General features: G+C 41.1%; 1 protein-coding gene across 1 annotated transcript in view; it reads right to left on the bottom strand.

Moving 5' to 3' along the window:
* The window catches only part of TCF4 (transcription factor 4), a 416,421-nt gene that overhangs the window by 8,694 nt on the left and 381,780 nt on the right, over positions 1 to 25,947 (bottom strand). The window contains exons 13-14 of the mRNA XM_007935518.2: positions 25,229 to 25,305; positions 22,214 to 22,417 (exon numbers count right to left, since the gene is read on the bottom strand). Of these exons, the coding sequence (XP_007933709.1) occupies positions 22,214 to 22,417; positions 25,229 to 25,305 (281 nt within the window). The remainder of the gene's footprint in view (positions 1 to 22,213; positions 22,418 to 25,228; positions 25,306 to 25,947) is intronic.

Genomic DNA, 25,947 nt, shown 5'->3' with positions numbered 1-25,947 from the left:
ATATTTATTGTAAGGAGTAGTAATGTGGAAAACAATCAGTGAATAATAGATACCAGTCATGCAGATATTATGTGTTTTAAATACTTGTATGCTACAAGAACAAAGATAATGGCTCCAGTTATCTTCATATGTATGGTTACCTTTGTACTCTGTCTCTGTTACATTCACATCCACGTTATTTTAAACCTTTCTCCTGTACAATGACAGAACAATCTTAAGTGACATTATAAATATGTTTAAGAAGACAGTTGTTATAACTATATTTTTCGTTTTGATTTTAGTCATATGCGTTACTTAATTTTGCCATTTTCTGTATTATCCCAAATAATATCAATCCTTTTCAATAAAGGAAGTTGGCGACAAAGTTATCCTTGATACTGTAAGGCCTTGCTTGGTACTATAAGACCTTGTACCCAGATCAAGTGAATGACCTAAGATGGGCCGAGACTCACACGGTAATGACCCTGACTCTCTGGATCAATATCACTGTCTGTGGTAGTGGAAGAATATTCCAATTTGAAGAATTAGCTTTGCTCTGCTTATTTCCTTGGAGCTTTGGTAGCACAGTGCCTAAGGCATTTGACTGCTAACCAGAAGGCTGGTGGTTCAAACCCACCAGCCACTCCTCGGAAGGAAGGTTGGGCAATCTACTTCCGTAGTGATACTGCCTCGGAAACTCAAGGAGGGGTCGCTTTGAGTCGGGGCCGACTTGACAGCACACAACAACAACAACAACAACTGCTTATTTCCTTGGTCACTAACAACATGTCTTAACCCTAGTTACTTCTCTTTCACAAACATTATTTCTGTTCGAGTAAGAAATGAGGAAAGATAAACCAATGGGCTACGATTTAGAATACAGAAACAAAGCCACAAATCTCTAGTCAACTGAATTTTGGTGCTAAGTCCATTTAATGGGGGAAAAAGAGTCTCTTCTATAAATGGTGCCGGGAAAATTATATTTCCACATGCAGAAAATAAAACAGGATCCTTGCCTCACACCATACACAAACTAATTCAAAATGGTTTAAGGACCAAATGTAAACTAAAACCTTAAAATTACCAGACTAACAAGCAGGAGCAATGCTGTCAGGCCTAGCTTTCTACAATGGATCATCTAACATAATAACAAAAGCACAAACAGCAAAAGATAAAATAAATAAATAGGACCTCATAAAACCAACTTTTGTTCATCAAAGATTTCACCAAAAAAGTAGAAAAAGTAAGCTACTGATTGGGAGAGTATCTTTGGAAACCATATATCTAGTAAGAATCTAAATACCAATATATATATATATACAACTTTTGACAACTTAACAACAAAAAGACAAACAACTCAATCATAAAATGGGCAGAGGCCTTGAATAGACATTTCACCAAAGAGGACATTCAAATGGCCACCAAACATGAAAATATGTTCAGCATCATTAGCCATCAGAGAAATGCAAATCAAAACCACAATGTGATATTATTTCACTCCTTTAGGGTGGCTAAAGGGGTCTGGTGGCACAGTGGTTAAAGCATCTGACTGCTAATCAAAAGGTCAGTAGTTTCAACCCAGCAGTCTTTCCCCATGAGAAAGATGAGGCAGTCTGCTTCCATAAAGATTTGCAGCCTTGGAAACACTATGGGGCAGTTCTACTTTGCCCTGAAGGGTCGTGGTGAGTTGGAATTGACTCATTGGCACTGAATTTGCTTGTTTTTTTTTTTTAAATTTTTTTTTTAGAATGGCTAAGATTAAAGAAAAAAAAAAAAACAGAAAGTAACAAATGTTGGTGAGGGTATTGGGAGACTAGATCCCTTATCCACTGTTGGTAGGAATGCCACTGTGGAGAAAACAAGGTGGTGCGCAAAAAGCTAAAAACAGAACTATCATATGCCCCAACAATTCCACTCCTAGGTATATACCCAAAAGACTTGAAAGCAGAGACTCAAAAAGATCCCCATACACCAGTGTTCACTGCAGCACTAGTCACAACAGCCAAAAGGCAGAAACAACCTCAAGGCCCGTGACTAGATGAATGGATAAAAGAGATGTGGTACTACATACAACGGAGTACTACTCAGCCAGCAGGAAAAATGAAGTCTCGATGCATGCTACAGGACAGATCGGGCTTGAAGACCTTATGTTGAGCAAAGTAAGTCAATTACAGAAGGATAAATCTTGTGTAGCCTCATATAAAAAGATGAGAAAAGGCTAATGTATTGAGGGAGAGGGAAGAGAGGTGATGGAAAAATTGCACTGATTAAGAGTTGGGCTGCACAGCCGATTATTCTACTGTCAGTTAATAAGTTTTACAACTGTGAAAGTTGTATGACCGATATACTTATGAAGACGCCCCCAAAAATAAAAGTAGCTGCTGAGGCTGCTTATGTACAACCAAAGACTCATGGAATTCGGAGGTTTAGGGTCATGGTTTCATGGGACATCCCAGTTAATGAGCCTAATAATGTGTTTAGTGCTTCTCTTCCACCTCCGACCTCGCTGGGCAGTGCCTGGGGTCTTAGAAGCTTGCAACTGGCCATCCAAGGCACAGCAACTGGTCTCTATAGTTTCTGTTCACCTGGAACAGCACACAGGAAGAAGGAGAGTCAGGAACAGAAAGAGGATATGGAATGTGTGGCTAATTGCCTCCATGAACAACTGCCTCCTGTGCCATGAGCCTAGAACAACTGGATGGTGCCCAGCTACCGTTAGTGAACAATTTGATCAAAGATTTCAGAGAATAATTCTGATCAAAAGGGGGAAAACGTAGAAGAGAATTTCAAATTCTCATGGCCTCGATAGCCCTTCTGAAGCCATGGAGATGAATGAACACCAGAAACTACTGCCCTCAGATAATCTTCAAACCCTGAATCAAAGACCTATCCCCTGAAGTAATCTTAACACTGAAGAACAGTTTTGTATAACTAGCAAAAAAAAAAAAGAAATCTTCCTTGAGCATTATGTTCTTTGAAGAACTATCTATATGTGATCAAATTGACAACCGCAACTTGAATGACTGGATAGGAACCTCAGGGGAAAATGAGTTGATGTTACTGATGGAGGAAAAACTCAGAAAAGGAGGGTGACAGTGGTTACACGACTTGAAGAATATCATCAGTGTCACTAAATGGTACATGTGGGAACTGCTGAATTGGTGTACGTGTTGCTGGGTATATTCTCAACAACAAAATAATTAACAAAATGTAAAGAAAAACAAATGATGCTGGAAACTGTACTCACAAAGATTTTTTAATGACTGGGTAAATTGTAAAAAAGCAATGGAACGTTTCTAATGAATAATCAAATCAATCAATCAATCACTGTCCCTTTGACTTGGAGGGGGAAAAAGGAGAGCGAGTGACAAGGAAGGAAAGTGGATAGCTAGCACAAATCCATCCCTGGAATAAATCAGAAACAGATGAATCGGTGTTGTCTTCAGTTAGGAATGGTTTTACCTTCCATATACGAGCAGTCCCCAGGTTACCAATGTTTGACTTACAGGCAACTGCTACTCGCCCTTTTTGGACTGGTTCTGTGATAGCCAACGAAGTGAAAGAGGAACAGATTGGAATTTTTACAATTTGAGTGATTCAGATGATGATGATGATGATGATGATGATGATGATGATTTACAATTTGGGTAATTAGAACAGGAAAAATTAAGGGTTCAAGCCCTAGAATGGAAGACTTGGAAGAGGTGTAGAGAGCTCTTTCAGCACCCTGATGTGTGAGATGGGATTACTGCCAAGACCATAGAGAGCCACACACATTCAGTCACCATCTCTGAGCAGGGCACCGCCATCTTTCAGCAAGGGACCACCATCTTTGAACAGGGCACCGCTAGCTTTGAAGCCCTGCTTATGTTATATAAATCTGCCATCATTTTGGAAGGGTTGAACCAACCCCTACTCACTTTAACAAATCTATCACAATCACCTTCACCTGCTACACATCCAACTGTTTAAATCACTGAAAAGGCATACACCTGGTCTGACCAACCTACAAATTCTTAAAGACAGAGTCAGGAATGGATCTCTTAACCCAGGGACTGTCTAATGAATACATAACAATGTACCCAGAAAAAAGGAGATGGCTTTAATCTACAAATCAATTCTAAGGATGTGCTTATTTTTAGAAAATCCATACTACAAGCCCGATTTTCTTTACCTTTTCATCTAAGAGAAACAGTAATTTATAATTTAAAAGCCACTTTATGAAAACAGTGAGTTTTATTAATACTGATTATATATTTTTTGCAATCATTAGGAATTGAGTCTTCTCTTAGTCATATACCATGTAGCTTTCAATCTATTTTAATAAAAGATACAATGAAAACTTCAAAGGTGTTTGACAATTATTAATGGATGGATCAGAAAGTGCATTTGGTCATTGGACACTCGTCTGCTCCGTGCCTGCTGCCTCGCAAGCTGCTCCCCAGAGAGGGTGAGGAGTAGCTCAGAGGCAGCGCTGCCCTACTGGACCTGGGGGCACCCTTTGTGGGATTTTGTACACCACTTGCTTCAGTGTGGTAGCTGTAACAGTAAGGAACGGAGAGCCATCTGAGCTTGCTCAGGGAAGAGGAGAGTGATCGTAAAGACTTCTGTCACAGGTTTTGGACGTGGAGAGCTCGCGCAGGGCTGGCCAGCCCCGTTTAGCATGGGCCATTGCAGTCCCTCTGCTGTCTCCTGGTAGCAACTCTGCCTCTCTTCTCTTGGCCCATTCTCTCAGGGTCTGCATCTGCCCAACAGCCGCTCTGTCTTAGCATTTCCGAATTGAGAATGCTAAGATCACCTGAGGGTTCAGCTCAGTACTGCGAAGCAGACAGGCATCATCCTATGAATGGGCCACCCCAGGAGCGAGTGTCCCCGTACCTGGTACAACGTGCTACATACAAAAGGTGGAAGGAAAAGCAAGACCATGCGGTCCACAAATGGTTGCCTTGGCCTGCTCCTTCCTTGGGCTACGTAAATCATGGCCAGTTATCTTACGTACAAGGAGCTCTGGTGGTGGAATGGATGAATACTTGGTGGCTAACCCAAAGGTTGATGGTTTGACCCTTCCCAGCTGCTCTGTGGGAGAGAGACCTGGCGATCTGCTCCTATAAATGCTGCAACCTAGACAACCTTATGGGACAGCTCTGCTCTGTTACCGGGGTCGCCATGAGTTGGAATCAACTGCAACAACAACACCACACTTACACATACATATCTAAACTACACTGTATCTTGTCAAGTTATATGCAAATTCTGACACAGATATCTAAATTCTCTGGTGTAAATTTATCATTGGGATAATTAAGTACCATGAGGTGTAACTTACTTTTTTTTTGAACCATTCAAGTACCATATCATAAACGTAACTTTTGAGTAAAGAGTTTATATATTAGAAGCACTTTTAAATCATAGAATATAAGACTTTAGGGGCTTGGCGGGACTTTGGGAATTAGTTAGACTAAACTCCTCATTTTTCAGGGAAGGCCAAGGCCAAGAATGGTTTAGCGACTTAGTGAATCAATGTCTACTTACAGGACTATACCAGTTTTTGAACAGTTACAACAGCACTGAATAATTTGGGTACATATAAAGGAGAAGTAAGCAGAGATAAGAGTAAAAAAGGACTTCATTGTTTACTTTCTGGAGTTTTTGTTTTAAAACTGTATGTGTGTATATGCAGTACGATCAGAAAAAGCCAGAATTGTGGAAGGTGGAAACCTAGCTGAGAAGGAAAACACAACTATTTTCCACTAAAATGAGTGATAGAAAAGTTGTTAAGATGCAATGCTGTCGAAGTGGAAACCTGAAAGCCCTTAAAGAAAAAAAAAGTGCCATCAGGTTCAGCTCTCACAAGTGTCACTGGGTGTACACACAAACACACACATAAAATGATATAAAAACCATTTTAATTTTCTCTGTTATGGAGGGGGAAAAAAAACAAACCATACTTTATACCAACTCAGGCCAAGGCCAAGATGTCTAATTGAATTACAAAATTGAATAATTGCCGCAACTCCTCCAACATAAACAGATTTAAAAGATATGCAGTTTCAAATTAGGTGGCTGTTGGCAAGGCCGTTTTGACATGGTGATGCGTAAAGCATCCTGGTAAATATCCTTGTCCTTATCCTCAAGCTAACAACAAACACCACGAACAGAAAAAAGACATTCAGTGTTTTCGCTCTCTTTGTTTCCAGGGAGGATTGTGAAAGTAATTATTCTGTTGTATTTAAGAGGTCTATTTCATGGATGGGAAAATGTATTAAATTTCATTTGGCAGTTATTCAATCCTTGTTAATGTTATCTCCAGAGATAAATGCCTCAAAACAGGCTTTCAGACCGCAACTACTTCGTCTCTACCATAATCCTCCTAAAAGAGTGCAGGGTGGGAACTTTAGGCAACTTGGCTTCCATTTCGAGACCAAGGGAAAATGACAGAGCATGCCATTTAACAAGGACGTCGCAAACTAGCTATGCCACTATAAACATTTGGCATGTCAATATTAGAGTTTGTTATTAATGGCATCTGGTGCAAAAAGATTCTCTTTGACACAGGTGTTTTTAAAAAAGGAGAAAAAAGAACAACAGGAAAACGTGACAGAGAAGAGGAGTCCCGGTAACTTTTACTGTTCCCTTTCCTTGTTTTGCCATAAACACGGGAAGAGAAGTTGATGGGTTTTCACTGTAATGAGACACCCAGTGACACAGAAAGCAGTTTTGCTGCCTGAACTGTAATCTCCCCATGAAATATCAATTATATAGGACAGTTGTCGAGAGCTAGATTTCAGTTTCAACGATCTTGCCAGATATCTGTTATTCTAGAGGAAAGCAAACTTATTTTCTCAACTGTGCAAAATACCACTTAGTCAAACAGTGCATCTTGTAAAGAGGTGGGAAGTGGCCATGCAAACTTTTTTAATGGCTCACAGGTGGGAACTCGGCAGTTCATGAAATGGCAGCAGTGTACGGACACTGGGAGAAAGATTCTAGCGGCAGAGAGACTGTAACAGACAGACCTACCTCTAATAACCAGCTCTTTGGAAGGAGAATAACCTAACATCTGGGCCTCTTCAATCACACATATAATTCCAGTATTTCTCAGTTTAAAAAATGATCAGATTTTGTTTTTCCTTCTTGTTCATTTGATTAAGCTTTTAAAGAACTTTTCTCTAGAGTCAGATCTGCATTCAATTCTTTTTTGTTTGGATTTTGATTTGATTCTTACAAGGTTTATCATGAGAAGATTCCATAACTATCTTGAGAACACCTAATTTTTTCTAGAAATCTCACAGCTTTGCTTGAAATTGCAGGTAATTCCTTACTGTGTATTTCTTGGAGATGTCTACTTCTCTGAATAATAAACACTTTTCAGTTGGATTTCAACATGATCTAGATGATCCTGACCTTGGCAGTGCTGATGAGCCATCTGCTATGTGACCAGCAAGGCTGAAACTCCAATGGTTAAATGAATGATTCTGTGATGTAACTGGAGAGATGCAATTGGCTGCAACCTGATTTCAGTTCACCTTTTTTGTTCTAACTCATCAGTTCCTTTTATTGAAACTGTTTCATTTCTCCCTTCTGTATCTGCACCGTCTACCCCCAATTCTCTGTATCATTTTCCTACTGTGGAAATCATAACTGAATGCAGCCCTCCCAGCAGGGACTGGTCAGGAGGTAACCAGAATGCACTCATCCCTTCCCTGCCCAGTTAGCAGGTTAGGGAATAGGTTGTATGGGACTAAAGTTACTCCATCTGTAGTGGACTGGTCCATTCAGAGTACAGAAGTGGTGAAATCTTATCATTGCCTGTAAGCAACTTCTGTTCAGAGTGAAGGAAAAGGTAATAAACACCTGACAAGTACTCAGAATTTCGGCCCCACCTGCGTGACTACACTCACTATGGTCACCTCTATGCAAAGCTCTCCGTAGGGAGCCCTGGCTCTCGAGCACTAGGTGTACCGTCACCTGACTGGCCTTTATTTTTTAAATGCTTTTCTTACCATTCACATAACATGTGCTTACTGAAAAATACTTGGAACGGATGTGGTTCTGTAAAAACAGCTTGCTTAAACCAATGAAACATTACTGGTTCATCTTCTTCCCCTTTGGGCCCACTTTTTCAATGCTATATTCTCTGCCTGTCACCCGGTCTCTTACATACTAACGGTTGGCCATGGCTTTTCACTGTTCTATGCATCATAGTGCCTAAGGCACTTGACTGCTAACCAGAAGGCTGGAGGTTCAAACCCACCAGCCACTCCTCGGAAGGAAGGTTGGGCAATCCTACTTCCGTAGTGATACTGCCTCGGAAACCCAAGGAGGGGTCGCTGTGAGTCGGGGCCGACTCGACGGCAAATAACAACACAACAACATGCATCAGGTCTAAGATCCCGACCATGCCTGTCGGTGTCCTCCAGCTGATGGCCTGAGGCCATCCTGTTCCTTCCTTCCTCACATCCTTGCTTGTGTTGTGCTCATTCCACATCACCAAGGTTTCAGCAAAGCCCCCTTCCTCTGGCTCTTCCGGGTCTGTGTGGACACCCAGAATGCCCCATTTCCTTAGCACCATGCTGGGCCTGGATACACATGTTCCTTGACTATTCACTGTTGATGTCGTTAGGTGCCATGTTGTCCAGATCACTCACTACTGAGCAATAAACAATAATAAAGTGGTTGCCATGGAGTCCACTCTGACTCACGGTGCCCCCCTGTGGTCAAAGGCTCTGCAGGGTTTTCACTGGCTGATTTTTGGGGAGGAGGCCACCAGGCCTTTCTTCCAAGGTGCCTCTGGGTGGAATCACACCTCCAAACTTCTGGTGGGCAGCCCAGCGTGCTGTTTACTATTTGCACCACCCAGGAACTCCCCCTCACTATGGACACTGCCCTTGAAATGCACGCAGGGGTATTGTTGAAGTCAGAGCACACATGGCAACGATTTGGTTATGCTGCCTTTCATAAAGCCAGGCTCATGCCCGTCTTGGGTTGGGAGCTTCTCAAGAGCAGTGGCTGGGTGTGGAGATCACTGTATACTATTGTAATACATGCAATTTGGTGCTTCCTAAATATCAATGATTATACAGATGCCATACACTTATGAGGCTTTCTGAAATCTAAAACATTTAGCATGTTTCTAAAAAATAATGAACTTTCCATTTAGTTCAACAAATGTCTTCTGAATGTCTATTATAAGAAAGGCACTATGTAGGTTTTTGCAGGAAAAATAAATAGACACATCCACCGATTTGCAGACCTTTAGTTTTTAGTGTGTGTGCGTGTGGGGAGAGTAATATCACTACTATAAACCCACTGTCACTGAATGGATTCCGACTCATAGTGACTCTGTAGGCTAGAGCAGAACTGCCCTATTGGGGTTACAAGGCAGTGGTAGTATATGGTGGTTAAAGTTTTGGGCTACTAACCAAAAGTTCGGCAGTTCGAATCCACCAGCGGCTCCACAGAAAAAAGATGAGACAGTCTGTCTGTGTAGAGATTTCCAGCCTTGGAAACCCTATGAGGGTCACTATGAGTTGGAATTGACTCAATGGCAGTGAGTTTAATCTATATGGAAACAGATTGCCCCATCTTTCTCCCATGGAAAGGCTGGTGGGTTTGAACCATGAATCTTCTGGTTAGTAGCAAAGTGCGTAACCCCTGTACCATCAGGGCTCCATACCATTACTACATATAAGGCAAAAAAAAAAAAAAAAAAAAAATGCTCGTCCTGATAGTACAAAGTCATGCAAGATGTTAAAAAATGGTGAAATCATACCAAATTAGGAGATGCGGAACTACGTTAAGAAGGCAGCATGTTAGATGGGTTGTGAACGACGGGTGGAATTTTTACCTAGATTATAATCCAAATAAAAACAAACTTGACACTGATAAACACTAATTACATAATATCTTAACTTTAAATAAAAGTTTCTATTTCTATATTAAGTAGCTTTATTTAGATATTGCACACACACACATGTATGAAGAAGCAAGCAGTTAAGGACTGTGTGTTAACATGTGTTTTCATGTTGTCAGGCTACATATTTCTGACAAAAAGCAGAATTTTTGTAAAGCCCTTTAAAAACCTCCACTGTTTTGCTACAAAGCAAACAACGTGGGGCATTCTGGACACCAATGGTACCTCACTGTATGTGTGTATTACTGGCCCAAATGATTCACTCTTATTTAACTGCAGTGAAGTCTTTCATCTCCCAGCTATACAATAATAGTTTCCATATGACCAGTGGCTCTGCTATAAATAAGATGAAAAGCAAAAGAAAGGATTTAATACAATAAAATGACATAAAAGTAGCATTAAATCAGAAAAAAAAAAAAAATAGCAACATTCATCTTCTTTTTTTTTTTTTGAGAATAAAGCTACACCGAGTTTGAAGCAGCTTTCCTGATATCTCATGAAAAGCCATTTTACAAGCAGTAGGCATGTGCAAAATCCATTTGTGTGTGCCTGAGAGTGGCAGGGATTAAGTTTAGGGGGTGGGAAGGGGACGTGGAGGGGCTGGGCGGAGATGCAACATTTAGAGCCAGGCTAGGGATCAGGTAAGAGAATGGGTAAGAGCCAGTTAGCTCCCTGCCGCAAAGAGGACAATGCAATGTGTCGACAGCCACCGACCGTCCATTCCTTTCACTGCCCCTCTCTGTTCTGTTTAGTGGAGAGAGACTTGTTGGTAAGCCAGAATTTCTCAGGGAATCATAACATTGCTCAACCCTAGTACATGAGTTCTGAGAAAGGAAGTTTTTTTTGGCAATGCACAGTGACTTGATAGGAAGGGCCAACTTCCCAAACAAATTTTCTTCTACTTCTTAAAAAGAAAAGAAAGAAAAATTACAATGGCATGTCTATTCCCCAGTTGGATAAACAGCTGCTAATAACCTCCATCTCCCAGGGGAGGAGGGCGTTTCCTTTCATCGTCGGGCTGGTGGGTACCTGACATGCACCGGGCTTTACCGATTCCACATGCTTCTTTCTTTGCTTTTGCAAAACTGCTCCCGTCTTGGCTTTGCTCAGACAGTTTTCTTCTCCCCTTCTCTTTGATTGTGCCCATTAACTTGGAGGACACATTCAGTGATAGTACCACTTACTTGAAATAGTAGTTGTTTTGCGATTGGTATGTGTAAACAGGAAATTCAAGCATTTATCATCTCCATAAAAGGCAAAGCCTTGGACCTCTAGATTTGAAGCCCCATTAGGAAAACGGCCACGCTGCTGTGTTTCATACTGAACTAATTATTCACTCAGGAGTCAGCTACGTTCAAAGATACTTTCCAATAGCATTGCTGATGCGACTGCTTGTATCTGCCTGCGTCCTCAGTAAGTGAGCAAACTTTTCCTGTAACAGGAAGTACCGGGCAGAAGATGACAAAGCCAGCCAGCCCCCGGATCCTTTCTCACTTGTTCCCAAACACCTGCTTTCAGAAGTGACCTCAGCGCTACACCTCAAGACTCAGACATTTCACAAAACAGCTTTTGAAACGAAAACCAGCTGTTTCCCATCTAGACTACAGGGGGAAAAAGTTGGGCAGCTTACAGAAACATTACCCAGAGACTACCATTCTCCAATAACTTTCACACACTTTCAGCTCCAGAAGAGCCCTGTCCATGTGGAGGAGCCAAGGAGAAGGCAGATGAGAAATTAAAATGTGGAAACTCAATGCTGCAGTTTTGAACAATATGTCCAATTAACTGCTTTCAAATGAATGGAGCTATTGTATCGGGACGATACTTCCCAAAAGGTGTCACTTAACTCATATTTGACAGATCTTTTGGTTCAACTCAACTTTATAGGTCTAAGATGATTTATAGTTATAGAGGAAGTGATAATTATGCACGACCGTGAATGTCAACCACTTAGGTAAAACCTCGCACTATAGAAAGTGCAATGCTAGTTTATTCCAGGTTTTCACTCCAAAAGCCACTTTGGTTAAACCCTCTTCTTCTTATGAACCCATTTTACACTTCTGTTTTCTAAGCAATTAAGACACTTTTGATGTGAAAAATTTACAGCCTCAGTGCAAGTTAAAATAACACAGTGGCCACAGATTTTGAAAAATATAAAATGGCAAAGGCCTAATCTTGACTTTTAAACAGTGCCAAGTTGCTCCAGTATTTTCTGTTTTGGTATGAATGACATAACTGAATTACTTCATGAGCTGCTACTTTAATTCCTAAGGGTGGAAAATTCCATGAGTTAATTTAACTTGGAAGTAAAAAATATACATGAGAACTCGCTCTTCCTGTGAGCTCTCCTGTGAAATAAAGTGGGCCAACAGTTGGAGAGCAATGCACTGCGGAGGAGGGACTTTCCACCCAGGGCAGCCATGCTGGGGAGGCCTGGGTGGAGCCGACAGTTAACTCACTCAGCTGCTAACTAGAGGCTGGTGGTTCTAGTCCACCCAGACATGCCTCAAAAGAAAGTCCTGGCAATCACGTCCCAAAATCCACTACTGAAAGCCCCATGAGCACAGTTCTTCGCTGATGTATCTGGGGTCGCCATGAGTTGAAACCAACTCAACAACAACTGGCACTGGTAGCTATTACGGGTACAATGCAAAGGCTCAGATATTAGCCATGTTCCCCCCCCACACTTCTATTTGGGCACAGAAAACCCTTAATTTTCAGGGTACTTTTAAAAATCATGCTTATCTTTTTGACCCTGTCTGTAACTGTTGAAATCCTATGCAGACTCTGAGAAGGGAGCCCAATGACACTTTATCCTGGAGCTTTCCCTGGTGGAAAAATGCTCACCTTTCTCTGAATCTCTTCTTAATGAACTCAGTAAACTCTGTCCTGCTGGTGTAGTGCCTAAGGCACGTGATTACTAACCAGAAGCCTGGCGGTTCAAACCTACCAGCCACTCCCTGGAAGGAAGATGGGGCAATCTACTTCCATAGTGATACTGCCTCAGAAACCCAAGGAGGGGTCACTATGAGTTGGAAATGACTCAATGGCAGCGAGTTTTAGTTTTAGTTTTTTTTTAAGCATTGTAGGTAAGCATACACTGTGTTATCATCCCACTAGGGCAAAAGGCCTGCAAGATTCAACTTTCTCTTGTGTGTTTATGTCTCCCCACCAGCACCTGAAGCACAGGACACACAGGGAGTAGTACATGAACACATGTGTATTTTCTAATATGTATTATTATATATGTTGTACGTATTATATATATATATATATATATACACACACACACACACACATTTATAATAGATATTTATGTTTTAAATGATACTATTTTCCCCGGAACATTTGTTTTCTTGAGAAAATAAAGGTAATATATTTTATAGTAGTATAATGTAAGGGTCGTGCCTATTCCAAACTGCAGACCGTTTATGGCCGTGTCCCTGCTCCCATTAAGAACTTCTTAAGCAGAATGATGATGACTGTGCTAGTCAAAGTGTCTACCTGCTTTTTCCTCCATTATTTCAGAAGAAAGCAAAGTAAAAAGATGATGAGGTCATACAGTCTAATTTTTTAAAATAAAATTTCAAAGTGAGAAAGATGATCAGCATTTAAAGTTCATGAAGCCAAGCAAGATGCTAAAAAACAAACAAAAAACTAGAGAATTGGGATCTGCCTGTCCTAGGATAAGAGAGAAGAATTTGGACTAGATGATCCAGTGGAGACTGCCTATCTGGCTTCTAGATTAGAGGGTATGAATGTGAATGAAATAGGGAATGTGGAACAAAGAAGGAGGTGCCCTTAATCTGAAACCCGTGCAGCGAGATCAGTGCATACACCATGTCCTTAGCACTTAGCTTAGCTTAAGTGGTCTCACTGTGATGGCTGTACCCAAAGCCTCTGACTATTGTTGAAATTAATACAGAAATACCAAGTGGGGATCTCTAGGGTCCTGAAGCTGCTGCAACCAATGCAGGTAAAGAAAACGTCTTAAAGTCTTTTTTTTTTTTTTTCTTCTTCTTCTCTTCTTCTCCTTTACGTTTTCTTAAAATAAAGTACTATACTGATATAGGTAAAAATTTGCACTTAATATTGCTAATCTGCTTTCAGAAATATTTTATAATAGTGGAGATCAGGAGAGTTGGTAGGATATTCAAACCAAACCCACTGCCATTGACTCCATTCTACCTCACAGTGACCCCCACTGGGTTTTCAAAGTGTTAAATCTTTATGGAAGTAGACTGCGCCTCATCTTCCTTCTGGGGAGTGCTGGTGGGTTTGAACTGCCAACCTTCTCATTAGCAGTCAAATGCCTTGGACATCATGCCACCAGAGCCCCTTTGGTAGAATACTGTTGTTGTTGTTGTTGTTGTTATGTGCCATCAAGTCGGACTCGACTCATAGCGACCCCTCCTTGGGTTGCCAAGACAGTATCACTACGGAAGTAGATTGCCCCATCTTTCTTCCGAGGATTTGCTGGTGGGTTTGAACCACCAGCCCTCTGGTTAGCAGTCCAGTGCCTTAGGCACTATGCTACCAGAGCTCCCGGTAGAATACTAGATACAGGCAAATATCCTAATTAAAAAAAAAAAAAAAATTAACCTAAACAGTAGAAAGTATCTACAGAATGATGATGGTGACTAAGACTACAATAGACTACTTAAGAAATAATTTACAAGTGCTTAGAACAGAGGCAATGGCCTCTCAGGTTGGTTTCACCAAGAACAAATCTTTCCAGACAAATGTCATTTCTTCTTTTATGAGAATGCTGCAGGACTAGGCTCCTGGGATGATGTTTAGAAAAGATGGACCATTTGAGAGTGAAATGGGCAGATACAATGGGCTGAAATACGAAACACAAAAGACAAGGGACAATGTAAACACAGAGAAAATGTCTGCAGTGCTGAGCCCATGGCCTTCTGTGTCCTCTCTTGGTGTAGGCATCAATGGCACCCATCACATTTGCCAACGACAAAGTAGGCAATGATACATCACTGAATGAGGACCTAAAGTAGGCCTTCCTATTGGAAACTGAAGGTCCCAATATGAAACTCAAAGGGCTTATATAAGTTTTTGTACAACAAAAAGTGTACAAGGATAGCTTGGGAGATGTGCTGCTTATGAGTTTCAGCTAATTACATGTTCAATATACGTCAGCAGTGTGATGGCACCATTAAACATAGCTAATAAAATCTTGCTAGGTGGTTGGAGTAACGGTGAAGGTAATAGTGTAGTGAATGTGGGAGGTGACAGTTCCATCCGAGTCCACTCTGATTATACCTTGTACACTGTGTTCAGTTCGAGATTCCACATATTAAGGTGTCCTTGGGGCAGGGTGGGGGCATTCTTGATGAACTAGGGAGAATGCACTGGAACGTCATACAGCTCATGACCAAACCAAAAACCAAACCCACCACCATCAAGTCGATTCTGACTCACAGCGACCCCCACTGGGTTTCCAAGCTGATAAATCTTTACAGAAGCAGACTGCCCCATCTGCATGCTGGGAAGTGGCTTAGGGTTAACCTTCTGGTTAGCAGTCAAATGCCTTAGGCACCGCACCACCAGAGCTCCTTATAGCTTACAAGAGGGATTCAAAACTATCTTTTTAGGTTAAATAGCGGACGGTACAGAAGATGTTTAGCCTAGAGAAAAAGAAAAAACACTGACTAGATTGTCTTCAAATAACTGAAGTTTCTCAAATTGGTTTTTGAATTGGGGGTGGGTGCAATTCTATGGTACCTGGGGGGTTCAAAAGGTTTGCATTCAGTTACTAACTGAAAGGTTGGTAGTTTGAACCCACGCCTTGGAAAGAAGGTTGGGCAATCTACTTCCGTAGTGATATTGCCTCGGAAACCCAAGGAAGGGTCACTTTGAGTTGGGGCCGACTTGATGGCACATAACAACAACACAACAGCAACGTAGGATAAAAAAGGCCTGACCATCAGCTTCAGTAAACATTCCTGCCAAGAAAACCATATGGAGCAGTTGTACCCTGTAACACATGGGGGTCGCCATGAGTGAGAATCAACTCCACAGTAATGGGTTTCCAATGAAGGGAAACTCTAAAGGGCAGAAAAAAAAAGAACTGCTGAGAGACGCAGTTTTCAGCCAGACATAACATTTTCTCACCATCAGACTGAAATGGGCGTTGGGGCTACTCAGCCTTGGAGCAAGGACTCTGACAGAAGCTCGTTTATCATTGGCAGAGAGTATGTAGTGGGATCTGGATAAAGGTGCCCTCTAACGTCGACATGTGTCCCCTCACCCCCACCTGGGGCTTACAGTAAGGGGCTTCGCGGAAGGCACAGACGTAGATAGTGATTTTAACAGGGCTCCTCCATCTCCAACGTGACCAGAGTAACTCTAAGGAGATCATTGCTGATGGGTGCTGTCAAATCCATTTTTGACTAACAGTGGCCGCATGCGACAGTGCAGAACGGCTCCATAGGGTTTTGTTGGCTGGAACCTTTATGGGAGCAGACTGACAGGCCTTTCTCCCATGGAGCCACAAAGTGAGTTCAAACCACCAACCTTTAGGTTAGCAGGCGATAGCTCAGCCACTTCACCCCCTTCTGGATCAAGCAACAACGTGATCCCCCTTCCTGGACAACAGACTGGGTCCGTGCTCACTTACGCATCTCCTGTACTGGTGGAAGCCATTTGTTTTACACATGTGTCCTTTTCTGCTACACGGTAAACTCCTTAAGAGTAGGGACTGTGTCTTGGCATATAGCCTGGTACTTAAGGACCACCTCATAAGGGTTTTTGAAATGAATGGTCTTTAAGCAAAAAGGACCTGGGAGCTACACTATTATTATGCATTAATAGTATAGGAGATATTTAGCTAATAATCCCATTGTGGCTGATTCTATTAAGAAATAATTGGGACGACATATAGTCATAAGAATACACTTACTGATGTAGGTTTTATTTTAATTCAGTTTAAGCAGGTATTGTTGTTGTTGTTATGTGCCGTCGAGTCGGCCCCGACTCATAGCGACCCCCCTCCTTGGGTCTCCAAGGCAGTATCACTACGGAAATAGGATTGCCCAACCTTCCTTCCGAGGAGTGGCTGGTGGGTTTGAACCGCCAGCCTTCTAGTTAGCAGTTAAGTCCTTTAGCCACTATGCTACCAGAGCTCATTTAAAATGTTTTCTTAACAGGGCTCATCAATGTGTCTTCTGAACACTTAATGAGTAACAGAGAATTAATTTTATATTCACAAAATTGCCATTCCAGTAATTTATAAGAAATCTAATGATTTACTATTAGGATTAACCATGGAGATGTCTGAGGCACAGAGATGATTAAATATGGGTGACAGTTTCTAACCAGTTAGTGAAAAACACGGTTTGTTTTCCTTTACCTCTCACATTCTGAAATGTCTACTTTCATTCCATTACCAAAGTGGGTGGATGTGGTAAGAAAAACAACTGAATAACATTTATTACTTCAAGGACCCCAAGACGGAGAGTTCAAACTTTTGTCACTTGGCACAAACATGCTGAATTAAAAATAAACGTTTAGACAACGTGAGTCTTAATCTGAGCCATGATACCATATTGAAGAAAAAGTTCTTGGGAAGTTGCCCACGAGACACCTGAAAACTTCCTTCACCAACCACCACTTACAGAGATCTGAAACTCATAAGCTCTTATCACCTACTTTTAATTCTTACCAAGGTGTACTTTTAGATAATCTTTGGGGGGAGTATAAGATGGTAGTAAAACAGAATATGAAATTTGGAGTCAATGTACCAAGCTTAAATCTAGCTATGTGCCTTGAAATTAAATGCCAAATTCCCTAAACTTCATTTTAGCAACACCTAACATGGCCACTACTGTCACCTACACCAGGCTCAGGGGAGGATACCTGAGGAAACGTTCATGGAGCAGCACCTACCAGAAAATGCTAGTTGGCTTTCTTCCTCTTTGATAATAATTTGCTGGGAAGGAAACAGTATGTGATGTATGGTACTCAAGAAATAGACAATAGAGTTGGCAAAATTCACAGCAACTAAAGATATACAATTAAGCATGGCTAGGTGAGTTAAACAGCCATGGTCTGATGCAAGTGCTGTCCTGGGATGGTACCAATAGTTAACGTGCTTGGCCGCTAACTCAAAGGTTGAAGATTCAAGTCCATCCAGAGGCATCTCGAGAGAAAAGTCTGGCTGTGTGCTTGAGAAACATCAGCCACCAAAAATCTCACGGAGCACTGTTTTAGTCTGATGCACGTGGGTCACCATGACTCAGAGTCAACTTGACGGTAACTGATTTTTATGATTCAAGGGCTATGATGGTAGAGAAACTGACTTTCACAAGTGGAGTAGCAGGGGAAGGCTTCCTGGAAGAAGTAGAACTTGAGTTAGAGCTTTGAGAATGGGTAGGAATGAGATGATAGAGAGGAGCAAGGAGCGCAGGTCAAGGCACATAGATATAAAGGAAGCACCTAGAAGAACATCACGGGGCAGATTCTGGTCACATGCTCAGACCAGACTTGCAGGAAACAATATTACATATGGGACCAACAAAACATAAAGCTTTTGGTCAATGGTAATGGGCCTGAAGCTGGGCTAAGGAACTGGTCTTAATATCTTATAGACAAAGGAAAGGCAGTGAAGGTTTCTGAGCGGAAAAGAAGCACGGCCAGATTGTATCATCTAGAAAGCCCGCAAGTATACGACATTCACTCTAGTGTTATGAACCGTGCCGCTGTGAAAAAAATCTCTTTCATTATACTAATACTTAGTAAATCACTGAAGGCCTACTGCAGAACTCCAAGGAAAATATTTTATGAATCAAAAGCTAAGTACAATATGTTAGCAATTAAATGAGATAACATAATAGCCGAGGCAGAACCACAGTTTTCCCCACCACAAGTTCAAGCTGCTACAGAAAGAAATGCTTGTATCATCTTCCAAGTTATCAAGCCGTTTTGTTTTGATTTTTGGAAGGCGGGGAGAGAGGACCCGAGAAGATGATGGAGGTCAAGCGGACTCAAAGCTGTCTATTCTGTAATCACGAAGAATTATTAAGGAGCCTTATACAAAGGAGATTTGCTAAAAAGCAAAACCAGCCTAGGGAGGGCTCTCAAGTTACTGCGACTTGCTTCCACTCCAGAACAACAACTGAAGGTGTGTTGTTTGGGAAAGGACTTCCAACAGTGTACTCTGCCGAGGTTTCGGGGGCATACCTCCCACTGCTACTTTATTTACTGCAGCTGGCCAACGTTTTATAGCCTGTTCCATGTATTAAAATTCAAATGTGGAAAACATTACCAGTATCCTCCTTGAATTTTTTTGTTGGTGGGGGAAGGGGGTGGGCTTTTTTTCCCCCTCTCTCCCCTTCAACTTCCTTTTTATTGTGGAATGTATCAAATGGTCAAAGGCTAACTTCAGACTGACTAAACGCAAAAACTATTTCCTTTGTTCTCACGCTTTTGTTTCAAAATTCATACCAGTTTGCACAATGCAAGAAATGCCAGTCCAATCTCTTCTGCACAGGCTGAGGTGCAGACTGAGGAGCTAAGGCTCTGTGGAACCCACTGGGTAGTGTTTAAGGGCAAACTATGAAGACTCTGGTAGCATAGTGGCTAAGGCACTTGACTGCTAACCAGAAGGCTGGCGGTTCAAACCCACCAGCCACTCCTCGGAAGGAAGGTTGGGCAATCCTACTTCCGTAGTGATACTGCCTCGGAAACCCAAGGAGGGGTCGCTATGAGTCGGGGCCGACTCGACGGCAAATAACAACAACAACATGAAGACTGCAAAGGCCGTTTGTGGGACAGCAGGTGGTTAACATGCCAAATCTTTAGAGTTCTACTGCTGTCTGCTTGGCTCTATGTTCAATGTGGTTGTCCTAGATGGGTTTATAAATGTCTGCAGAGACGTGAACAGGAACTCTAGCAAAATTAGCAGATTGATTGTCTTTGCATAGTTGTTTTCTCCCCGCTCCAAAATCAAGTCAAATGTGTTTCTGTTTAATATTATCTGATCATTATTTTGCGATTCCTCTGTTTTATGTCCTCCCTTCCTCTTCCACCTGGGTCAGTTCATGCCCCCATCACCAAAATCTCCAAAAAAAGAGGCCTGAACTTCTGCTTCTGTCCCAACTCTGCATCACACTTATAGAGGCAATTCAAAGGTCAAAACCGTTCCAAAAAGCATCTATGTATAGTCTAATATTTTAAAGAACCACTTAACCTACATCTGGTATTTAAGAGCAAACTTTACATATTTATGGAAAATACTGTCTCTGAAGCAATGCCGTGGGTGCATTTTGTATCATTTAACATATGCAAAATAAACACAGCTACAGAAATTAAACTCTTTCTCTCTTGATTGAGAGCAGATATACAGAAATGGTTATAAGTCACAGATCTGGCTTTTAATAAAGCCAGATTTCTTAATTAAAAGCAGTATTGTTTAAACATTGTAGTTTAAAAACAAAGCACCATACAAACTGAAATCTCATATTATATGCATCCCAAGTGTATTTTACACATTACCTGAGGCCAAGCTAAATTAAAATTTAGACTTTTCTTTGGTAAACTCCTAGCAACTGCCATGAACAGACAAACAATTTTACTCAGTGATGAATTTTTAGGGTAGAGGTCAAGAGAAAGGAAAAAAAAAAAAAAAAAAAAAGATTTAGCTTGGTATTCAAAAATATTTTTCCACATTTTAGAAGTGAGTCCATTGCTTCTATTTATAAACCAGTATTCCTGGTTTCAGGTCGGTTGTGGGTTCTAATGATACACCACTGGGGATGGTACTCTTAGTCTCTCAGTAAGAGAAATTAAAAGGACAGAAGAATACTATTGAGCAGGACCATGCAGAACCTCAAGACAACTTGCACTCCTTCTGGACTTGGAACCATCTTTAAACAACAGCTGCTATAGCGTCAATGGAGAGCAGACCTTCATCCAACCAACCGAAGAGTCGGGAAGATAAAAAGCAGCCCTGGTGACGCATTAAGTCCTCAGCTGCTAAGTGACAACTCGGCAGCTCGCATCTACCCAGTGGCTCCACCGGAGAAAAGACCTGGTGACCTGTTCCTGCAAAGATCACGGTCAAGGAAAACCTTACGGAGCAGCTCTACCCTGTCATATAGGTTTGTTATGTGTCAAAAACTTGACTCAATGGCGCCTAACAACAACAAATGTACAATATGAAACAGGATACTAAGGTGTTTGCTGGTGAGGCAGGAGTGTTGAAACAGCAATACACGGACCCACTCCCAACGCCATGGAGTAAGTCACCAGGAAGTTCAAGTCCTACCTATGGGATCATTCACGCCATTAACTGTCACCACCTAGTGTTCTGTTAAGATTCTCTGATTCATCATAATTATAAAAAAAAAAATATTTTCCAAACGTAATGGGTAAAACTTACATTCCAATTGTAACACAGACAAATTTACTTAAATATTATTAAATACCAACTCATACGTATGTAGTGGCAAAACTAATATACATTAAAATATAGTCTCACACCATGTATTTACACAGACAAACACTATATATTTATATCTCTCAAATTCAGAATCAAAAGACACTGACTGGCTTCTTTCATAAAAGAGACAAAAAGCAACCCATTCATACACTAAATCCCAACAATGGCACGTGAGCATCATTTGGGTCCTTCAGCGAAGTCACCAAGAGGAATAATTAAAAACACCAGCAATGGCCCAGCAATTCATTCTGAGGTGTGTACCCAAGTGGAATGAAACCTGTGTTCACATGAAAACTTGTACCTCAATTCTCCTATCAGCATGATTCATAACAGCAATGAGTGGAAACAACCCACATATCGCCTGATAACTGGATAAACAAAATATGGTATATTCATTCAGGGATGGGTTCTTTGACAATAAAAAGGAGCAAAGCTCTCATAAATGGTAGAACATGGACATGGGCCTTGAAAACACTGCAAGAAGCCAGTCACAAAAGATCACCTATTGTACAATTCCATTTATAAGAAATGCCCAGAGTCGAAATCTACAGAGATATACAACAGATCAGTGGTTGCCAGGGACTGAGGTCGGGTGTAAGTGGGAACAGGGACTGGCAGCTGGTGGTTACAAGGTTTCTTTTGGGGAGGGGAATAAAAGTCTTCTAAAATTAGATTGTGGTGATGGTCACACGACCCTGTGAATAGATTAAAAAACAAGGAATTGTACAACTTAAATGAGTGGATTGTAAGTTATTTGAATTATATCTCAATAAAGCTGTTTGAAAAAGCCAGTAGCACTATCTGTACCTAAAATTCTAATTCCATACACCGTATCTACAGAGGCTCCAAATTTCATCACTTACCATGAGTGAGTGTCTGTTGGCTGAAAGAAGACCGGTTCCATACCCTGAGCCCAGACCACCCATTGCTCCATTATGAGAAGGTCCAATGATTCCATGCATGTCCCCATGACCACCAGGCATAGCTGTGGATGGACCCACTGCATGATTCCGGAGTACGTGGATAGCATCGTCCAGTCTTTCTAAACGATCTTCAATTCGGCTTTGCTGTTGGTTAATAAATGATGTGAAATTTTGAGTTACTTTGAAACGTGTTCATGGGTTACAGAAGTAAAATTTTAGTTGACATGAGACATAATTTGTAGGAAGGCAGAAAGCTTTCTGAATAAACTTTAATGGAAATATACTTTCCATTAAAGTATATTACCTTCAATAAACAATAAAAATAGTGTCCTTCGTAGAAAACTGGTGGAAAACGTTAATGTTATAATTATGTTATTTTTCATAGCAAAGTAAATCCCATTATTTTTCTAGGGTATTACAACGTACCAATGCTATACACTACATTGCATCGACTGTAAAGAGAATTTAGATTTACTTTAGAAAAGGAAAGCATTCATCGAATTTAAGGAACATTCTGGTAGGCACTGGTTAAACAGTTCAAAAAATGAACAATGCAAACATGATCTATCAATAGTTTCCCAATTAAATTATGTTCTTGAAGACACATGTCCTTGGTTTCCTTTATGGCATCTGGTAGAGTGCTAAGTACAAAGCCAAGGACAGGTACTTACATTAATTACATACAGACTGTAATCTTTTGTTGAATTATTTCAATATTCATCATGTTTCTTGCTTTTTATTTATTACCAATAACAGCTTGTGTGTATGTGTGTGTGTACCTGTGTATATACTTGCATAACGAATATTATAATGTAACAATTTATTAAGGGCTTCAACATAGTCACTGGGGGGGGGGAAAAAAAAAAACCTCTATCAACCATAGTGGTATGAGGTTTGAAGACAGAAGAGACACAAAGAGTTGAATCAATGATTCATTGGCAGGCTTCCAATTGATTTTAAAGCCCCTAATATACCATAGAACTCACTACCATATACAACTGACAACCAACCAACCTCTTCTATGGGCTAGATAAGGCCTATGCTATAGTTTTCAGTGAAGCAAAAGGACATGTATATGTGTGTATGTATATACATATACACACACATATATATACACATACATACACACACACACACCTCATAGTGTGGTCAATAATGATACCAAATAAACATCTGCATACCACTCTCTCGAGTGCACTCTGAAACATACTATCTTGATGGGTTCTCACTCCATACGTGTAAGGCAGGCAGAGAAGACATTACTGCCCCTTCTATACAGGTATGATCGTGGAAGAAAGATGTACCAGTCTGCTTCTGTAAAGATCACAGCCTTGGAAACCCTTTGGGGCAGTTCTGCTCTGTCCTACAGGGTTGTTGTGAGTTGGAACACTTACAGAGATGACAACGAGGCTCAGACAGATTAAGGAAATTCGTTACCCAGTGTCACCCTGCCAGCAAATGGCAAAGTCAGGGTTAGAATCTAGGTCTTTGACTTCAAACTTACTGCCTCTTTTGAGGCTCTATCATGAAACAAGCCGCCTTTGAGCTGTGCAAACAGCTGGCTCTATTGCATGAGAAAAAAAAATGTCTAATTACTTGACCGACAGGAAGAATGTGTGTCTAATACATTTAGTCTGTGGTACAGAGCATTTTGATTTGGTGGGCTCTGGAGTTAAACCACCTCCCTAGAATCTTAGCTCTGCTACTTGTTTCACCTTGAAAGTTACTAAGCTTCTTCTGAGTCTACTCTTCTTTACTTACAAAAATGGGAATGGTAATACATCCTTCCAAATGTAAATGTAAGCATAAGAAATAACCCATGTGCCTAGCATACTTTCTGTCTCACCACATCGTGGCAGAGAGAACAGTTGATGCTTGAGAATTCCCCCACCCCTCTTGAGTGTTCGGAATTCAAAGAGAATTGACGTAATTCACAAGCATAAACCTAGTCTTCACAATTACAGAGGTGGACAAAGCCCAGTTTTGACAAATGGACCACAGAGAATAACCGATGGATACAAACACTTAAACAACTATGGCTTGTTTGGATATAGTTTGGAGATTAATTGAGCTGGGTAGTGGATCTACTGCTGAACTGTGTAGCTACTTTTATTAGCTAAAATACACAGTTGGGTGACGCATAGACTATAGCAAGGAAGCGCACAAGCAGAGGGGAAATCCACCTTTGTATTTTTATTTTTATCTGTAATTGTAAGCTGAAAGGGAAAAACGGAAGCCTGAACTACTGACAAGACATCACTAAGTTAGACAGATAAATCTATTCCTTCTCCCATGTTCCTCTCCAAATATGGAGGAAAAAAAGGGAAACTCAACCCTGAAGGACTGGAAGGCTCATCTCATTTGCTGTTTACCCTCCTCCACTTGATTCATAAACCACCTAGATATTGCAAACAGCAGTGCTGTTCTATGCTCCATTCCAGTCCTATCCAGCATGGATTGAGAAATGCTAGAGTATCAGACACTGAATCACCATGTGGGTATTTATAATACCATTCAGACTCATGGACATGTTCTGCTATGCCCTACTGGAAGAGTACGCCTTTCTTTACTGTCAATGATATTACTGGATTTCTAAGAGGACCAAAGTGAACTCCTTATTCACAGGTCAAGAGAAAAACTAGAAACCTGTATTCTAGGAAGCAAAGCCAGTCATGCAGACTGGCTGGAGATCCAGGGACCTTTAGCAAAGATGCAGAGGAGATCATCCTTCTTCTAGTATTTTCAATCTCTTATCTGGTGCTAAGCATTTAGAGCCTCGGGGCTTCTATTGCAGTACCTGGACTGTAATCTACAAACAGAAACAATCATAGCCTCCTAAGGTGTGTTTCTAACATGAATCTACAGTTAGTCACAGGAGAATCCTGAAGAGTGAAGTAGACATCAGAAGAAAACCACCTCAGTCCAAAAGGGAGAGCGAGCAAGGAGGAGACATACCAAAGAGTGTAAGGGTCCTTCGTAATTAGGAGATGATGAGGCCTGTCCTCCATTTCTAGACCAAACAGCTGTGCCTGCTGATGACAAAATGGGGATCATCGTTAGGCTGCATTACGTCCAGAAGAATCTCACCAGCATCTTAGACAGACACTCATTTAGACGATACGGCACATTACCCGAAAAAGGGCTCCACGCGAGAATTTCTGGACAAGGGAAACATTTAAAATATAAACTATGTACATTTTACATAGACTAGGAGTGCCCTCAGGCTGCCTGCCTCCTAATTAATTAATTCTGAATTTTAGCTAGAAGGATCCTGTTGATGAAAAAAAGATCACTAATAGAGACAAAGCACTTTTAACAGTGACTAAGGAGTTTTTTAAGACCCTTGCTCAAGGACAAAAAAAAAAAAACAACACCAAACACAGTGCCATCAAGTCGGATCTGACTTCTAGCAACCCCTCCTTGGGTTTCTGAGGAGGTATCATTATGGAAGTAGATTGCCAACCCTCCTTCTGAGGAGCGGCGAGTGGGTTCGAATTGCCAGCCTTCTGGTTAGCAGTCAAATGCCTCAAGCACTACACTACCAGCTTACATTAAACCAAAATTCTTTCACCAACAGAAAATGGGTTTACTGCTTGCTTTACACATAATACATTAAGAACTTTGTTGTTGTTGTTGTTGTTATGTGCCATTGCTCACAGTGACCCCTCCTTGGG

Source organism: Orycteropus afer, unplaced genomic scaffold (assembly GCF_000298275.1).
Source record: "Orycteropus afer afer isolate SDZICR_OR568_19922 unplaced genomic scaffold, OryAfe1.0 scaffold00029, whole genome shotgun sequence".
Classification (NCBI taxonomy): domain Eukaryota; kingdom Metazoa; phylum Chordata; class Mammalia; order Tubulidentata; family Orycteropodidae; genus Orycteropus; species Orycteropus afer.
Note: the sequence above shows the minus strand (reverse complement) of the source record. Positions and strands in the feature narration are given on the sequence as shown.